The sequence below is a fragment of the Paramormyrops kingsleyae genome, chromosome 1 (genome assembly GCF_048594095.1).
Source record: "Paramormyrops kingsleyae isolate MSU_618 chromosome 1, PKINGS_0.4, whole genome shotgun sequence".
Classification (NCBI taxonomy): domain Eukaryota; kingdom Metazoa; phylum Chordata; class Actinopteri; order Osteoglossiformes; family Mormyridae; genus Paramormyrops; species Paramormyrops kingsleyae.
This window is the reverse complement of record NC_132797.1, coordinates 34,297,121-34,303,744: the sequence shown is the minus strand read 5'-3', so window position 1 is coordinate 34,303,744 and position 6,624 is coordinate 34,297,121. Positions and strand designations below refer to the sequence as shown.

The 6,624-nt window shown below is 40.4% G+C and overlaps 1 protein-coding gene across 1 annotated transcript in view; it reads left to right on the top strand.

The window, feature by feature from the left end:
• The first annotated feature begins 1,157 nt into the window (after positions 1 to 1,157).
• Positions 1,158 to 6,624, top strand: part of tlk1a (tousled-like kinase 1a) — a 31,841-nt gene continuing 26,374 nt past the window's right edge. Inside the window, exon 1 of the mRNA XM_023806005.2 lies at positions 1,158 to 1,626. Within this exon, the coding sequence (XP_023661773.1) occupies positions 1,494 to 1,626 (133 nt within the window). The 5' untranslated portion in view covers positions 1,158 to 1,493. The remainder of the gene's footprint in view (positions 1,627 to 6,624) is intronic.

Here is a 6,624-nt window from a genome sequence, read left to right as displayed (position 1 = left end):
TCTTATAATATGTGTTCCTGGTATTATTTTTTTTTAAAATTAACAGAAGTAGTGATAATCAGCTCCCATGACAAAAGCATCTTTGTTGACTTATTTGTGCTATTTGTAACGGCTCAGTTTTTTCCTGATTGTTTCCAGTTTCCACCAAGTGCAATGCTACAGTAAAGGTCTAATTCGCATAATGGATGCCACTCGCATGCATGACTAAGCCGTGTAATTATATACATTCTTCACGACTTGCAGCTCACCATATTTAGTGGCAGGGTGTCACAACACACGCAACTTGTGATTTGTTTCAATAAGATCAAGTTGTACACAGTGAATATATGATCCACCCTTTGTGATGTGGACTTATATGTATAACATACATTTATGGTACATAACTTTATATGGTGTCATATATCCCCCAATTACTGACAGATCTTCGCATTCATATACTTCGTTACTCCAATATAACGCTGCCATCTGCAGTTTAGCGGACAATTTAATTTACTAAAAATACCATCAATGCATTCATGATTAACTTCACTTCTGTTGTATATTTTCAACCTTGTACATCACCTCCAAGGGATGTGCATGCTTCCTGAATCTAAAAATACTTAGGAACTAAGAATCCCAAGAACCGCTTATTCTCCTGATAAGAGCAACTGCGTTTCTCAAGGCAAGTGGTTGCCACCATCCTGAGGTATCTCACAAGTTCTTAAAGTAGCTGTTTTTTTTATCATCTGTAGCAGTCCGGTTTCCCAAAAACATGCCAAGTCTCGCGCCCATAGCTTCCGGGACAGACTACGGACTCCCGCGACCCTGCATAGGACTAGCGGGCATAAAAAATGAATGGAAATTATAACGAATATGCAAGATGTCTCGACTAAAGACTTTTTATAGGATACATTCATTATCGCAAGCATAATGCGTAACAAAACATAAACAAAACACGTATATACTTCTAATATTTTCATGCACTCATCTAAAGCGTTTAAAAACCACTTGTAGTTTATCTATTCATCGTGTTAAGAATTTCCTCCCAAGCTATAACTAATTTTACGTGACTTTGTCAAAAATCATGCAGCCGTAAAATGCTTTTATATACGTCGACGAACTGTAAGTGGTGCAGCGTACGATCTGAAAGGTCTTGATTAAAGGAGTTAAAGGCAGCGCTTGGCAGTCGTGCATCTTCGGGAGTCACTCCGGAACAGCTCGTTAGGATGCGCCTGAGGTGCGGGAGCCTCGCGATAGTGTCTGTGCTTAGGCGATGCGTGACGCCCGATGCTAAGGTTACACTCCCAGGCTACTTCAAGACGCACTGCAGAGGTGCACGGAGGCTCCTGTCCAAACTACGCTCTCGGGCAATTTCCTAAAAACACTGTTTACGCGCCGCTTAATGCCGACGGATCGCACGTTTCGCTGACCGCCCCATCCTCGGGGCTTCGGTGTCACTAACTCTCCGGCGGCTCGCTTGATTTTTTCCCCCCCCAGTCTTGAAAAGTAGCTTGATGAGTGTCCAAAGTAACAGTGGAAGTGGTGGAAGTTTGGAGGGGACGCCATCTTGGTCCCAGCTCTCCACGTCCCCAACACTGGGCTTGCTTTCTCAGCAACATATCACGGTACCGGTGAAGGCAAAGGAAGGTAACGTGAATCCATTGCTCTTCCGTGCTAATTCTTTGGGGATCGCGAAAATGTTTTTTTTGTTGTTGTTGTTGTGCATGCAAACGAGCCGCCGGGAAATGAGGAGCCCTAGCAATGCCAAGGCCGTAGCTTAGGTATCGTGCTGTGCACCCAGTCACATAGGTGTCTGCTTGATATGGAGTATCAAGGCAAAAAAAAAAAAAAAAAAAAAATCTCAAGAGGCCATTCGGAAAAGCAGCTAGCTATATAATTTATTTCTCCATCGGTTGCATCGATAAGCGTGGATCTGCCGACCGATTTGTGGCAGTTTCAGTCGATCGGATCAGGAATCAGCAGTTGATCATTTAACTGGATTCCCGTTTTTATTTGTTAAGATGTCTTGATAACAAAAAAGGGTCGGGTCTTTTGACATCATGGAGGACCTTTGGATTTTCTATTTCGAGAGGATGAATTCAGATAGCCTTGCCAGGCTTTTTGTTTAATTTTAAAGAAATATGTATGCAAACACTAGGTACGCTTGGCTGTCGAGTTCAATAACGACGTTATTCTGGTAAAGGCTAACAGCTCCCTTCGCCTTTTTTGGCATCAAGTCGGCGATGACACATTTTTGTTGCAGTAAGTAAACTGTCACATGCACACAATGCATAGTTGTTTTTTTCTTGCGGATCCGACGTTACGTCGTCTTTTCAAAGCATGCAGATATTGCAATGCACTGGAACGACTCTCTTAATCAGTTATAGGAGCATGTTTTTGATTGATGTTAACGTCGGCAGCCCCATAGTAGTCCTACCGTATAATTTCCATAAACTGCAGGTTGCCTAATATTACCAAACATTGGTTTTGATTATAAATAATGAATACTTGTGTTGCGGTATTGAAACTATCTTCTTTTCTGGCTGAACAATTGCAACAGTTTGATTGCTAAAATGGTGGATCAGCATTATCCTGGCTAAAAGTGTGTATCAAGTTTTTGCGGGGAGTTGTAACAATCCATTGTTTGCTGTTTGGGTGGCAATTAGGCTTTGCCATTCTTATAGTTTGACTTCGAAATCAGTTTTTATATATGTTTTAAGTATATAAGAGTGCAAAGATGACTCCAGACTTCTTGGAAGTGCCATGGAGATCTAGACCTTGGACTTAGAGGATGAACTGATGATGATTTAATGAACCTGCTGCTTTGGCTGTACATGTCACCTTATTTGTGTTATCCTTTTGTTTCGCAGACACATTTATCCAAAGTCACACACATACATTATTAAACACATTCTAAGCTATCTGTTTGTTCAGCTGGATAATTTACTGAAGGGATTCAGGTTAAGTGCTTTTCTCATGGGTACAACAGAATGGCCCCTTCTGGGACCAGCATTAACCGCACTGTTAACCTCTAATCTCCTTGCCGCCTGCATTCAAAAGACGAGATGTGTTTCCATTGTGGGTGAGTCGCCTCAGATCGAAGCTGCTTAGATCAAAGTAGTTTGTAGATTTCCCCCTGTTGGTTGCAATATGGCTCCACAGTTCACCTTGGCTCACAGTTAGACGTGTTTAAAAGTGGGACATCTCTGATGCACTCCAGTGAAGTACAAGAGCAGGATACATTGCATAAATGTATGTTAAAATTATAAATTATTGCAGGAACTGAAAGGTTTGTTTTTGCTAGCTGCTAAAATTTGTGGTAGAACTTTGAATGAAAGAAAAAGGTAAAGGTTTTATCGAAGATGAATAGCAGAATTTCATTTTTAAAGACTACAGTTTTTTGGGTTCATTGATACATTTTACCATTCTTTCACCTATCATAAATAGGGATTTTAATGTGTATGCTAGCATATACGTTGTAAAAAGTCACACACTATACATTTAAATTGTATAGGTGTCAATTTTGTGGTATTATAGCACATTAGTCATTTGTGCAAAGTGTTGAATAAATGCATATTAAGACTGAGAGCAATTTGAGTTACACATTAATGATGGATACCTTTTATTGTACAAAAAAAATTGTGATAATATTCTGTCTTATGATGAGAATACATAGGGATTTGGTTGTAAATGACTTGGTTCTGTAGTCACTTGCCAGTTTCATTCATTTGTTCGGTATTCAAACAAATGTTTTTAGGGACCACAGAGTTTCCTTTTCAGGACGTCAGGATGCAAGGCCGCGGCTCTGTATGAATGTCAGGGAAACTCTGATCCTTAAATCGTCCTCAGAGTGTGATGGGGTTTATTTTAGAATTTGTTGTAATTGCCTTATCCAATCCTTAATTTGAGTAATCGCCTCACTTGGTGTTCTGTAAAGGTAACCAAAAGATTTTGCAGCTCTTGACAGAATATAGTTGTCTACCACTGGCCTATATTATCAATGAGTCAAGTATTGAGTAAATAGACAAATGTTTCAAAGATCATTTTTTTTTAACCTTGTGGCTTAATTGTGGCCTTTAGCAAACTTAACCTTATCTGCCCTTGTGTAACTTTGTGTAAGACGCGGCCCGAGCTTCCATACTGGATGCCTCTATCGTTTATGGCATTGATGATGTGCTTGCATGTTGTTCTTGCAAAGCTGTGGTGCAAGGAGATGTCAAGAAGCTTCTGACTGACACAGAGTGATGAGATGGTCTTCCGGTGAGTACGAGGCCAAAAATTGTAGGTTCAGAAATGCACTTTTTCAAGGTTGTAGGCCTTCTAAGCTTATTGAGTGCCCATACTACAGTTAACCCTGGGGCTTAGACTGGACGTTTGCATGCGATATTGCATACTTTCTGTTTCTCGACATATGTTAACAAAGGTCTGTGTGATGTGGTAGTCTTCGTTGTGCATAACTTTAATAATGAACAGTTTACACTTTGGAAAAACGATGCAATGGCTGATATTTTGTGAGAGATGTGAGAATATCTTTGGAAACACCCTGATAGCTTGTATTGCTTGGAATTGCATGATGCAGCTGACTCATTATAAGCAAACTGGGAGAAATGGTGGAATATTAATTGAATCTCTGGCTGTCGATTCTGTATTATCCTTTAGAAGGCCAGGTGAAAGCTGTGACCGCCTGTCATCCTGGGGAGACTCATCTGGGGATAATAAATTGTAGTCTTGTCCCCCCCCCCCCCCGATACACACCACAAACATGACTGAAGGTCATAGCTGCTGACAGAATCAGTGAAACTATACAGTTTTAATTGTCTCACTGTGTTTTTTTTCAACAGTTGTTCCAGTATCTCTGCACAGACACCTTTGTTGAAGCAAGTAGGATTTTGACAATTCTCACCTTTTTTTATCTAATTTTTAATGAAAAATTAAGTGTGCCAGATTGTGTAATCACGCGGTGACGTTTCTGGTTATGAGCCGCGCTCGCCTGGAGAGAGAGCTCAGCCTGTCCTGTGATCTCAGCCTTAGTAAGGCAAAGTACATGTGCATTGTTTCACCAGGAAATGATACAATTCTTGCAATCACCAGTTGCTGATTGCTGTGATTTTTCCTTTTAAAAATATGAGCCGGTATCAGATGTGTATAATTCATGCGTCATATCTGAAGCGCACTTATTGCTCCATTTTGCTGTCTTTCAGTGAAATGTAAATTCTTATCGGGGCAAAGGAAAGACCATACTTATCTATTTTACTATAGTACCCTCCCAATTATTTAGAATAATGGCAATAATTTGTTTCTTCAAATCTTTGTGGGAAATACCAGTCTGCAAATTTACTTCAGTGATTTTTTTATTCTGATTACAGCGCATATAATATGCTGCAATCACAATTATCAGTGAGTCAAGTATAATCATTGAATCAAGTGTGTGTGTGTCTGTGTGTGTATATATAATTTTTTTTTGCGTTCGATGCTGTGCACGCAAACCTGTAGGTATCAAGCTGATACTCCCTTCTCTGTGCTACTGTAGCTTTGGGTTTTTATGTTTTATGTTATTAGTTTTGTCCTCATTTGTCCCCATTGGGCTGTGAACAGTTAAGGGAAGTCATCTGGACATATTGAATCCAGAAATTAAAACAAGATTTAAACATGCAAATCAATAGTCACTGGAAATTATCAGTAATTAAAAAAAGGAATTTGTAAATTGTGTGTGCGTGTAAATACCTCGTTGTGAATTGCCTGGGGTGTCTCTCTCTCGTGCACCTTCATTGAGCATCGTTACCCATGCAGTCTGCCGTGCTTCCAAACTGTATTTGCCGAAATAGAAAACAAATCCCTTATTAATAAGCCAGCTACCCGTCTGCCGCAACCCGTAAGCCAAAAAAGGCAGCCCTTGACTAGTTCGGAACAACTCTGAAATTACTTTAATTAATTGGGTGGCCTGCTATGCAGCGCTGACGCCCAGCTTGCAGTTCACCGGTGTGGGAGACGCGCAAGAACAATTCTGTGACAAATACCACAACTAATGCGAGGTGTTGCGCACAGAATATAACTCAGAATATAACAAACTAAGTTGGGAAGTGTCTCTTTCAGTTCTTGGAGAATGTAAAAAAAAAAAGACATTTTTAATTGCATTTAATTTTAATTACAATTAAATACAGATTACATTTTTTACATGCGGTACATTTCAGCCAAATCTCCATTATATGGTAAATGTGCTATGATGCTGTTCTCAGCTGAGGTTAGTTTTGTTGATATTTTATTATAAAACCATGATTTTATTATAAAACCATGGGCATGAACCCCCCCCCCCCCCACCCCCATAAGCTAATCTGATACATATTTTGGTTCTATGGAATTCCACTGCTACATTGCGGATTTACACCCTTTTCCACCGAGTTTTAAAAAGGAATAATCTCTGCCTGTTTTTGTGTGCCTGTGCCATGGCGGCGTTCCTGGTGGCATATCAGCCTCTCCTCAGCCAGCCCCTGGCTCCTGAGCCACGAGGAAGGGCAGCTTGTTTCTGCAAATGCAGTTGTTAGGATGCTCCATATGTAGACGGCACATTGGCTGCCAGCCCCTCTGGATGCTGTGCCCCAGAGCTACAGATGAAAGCCTGCCTCCTAATGCATCATCAATGGACAT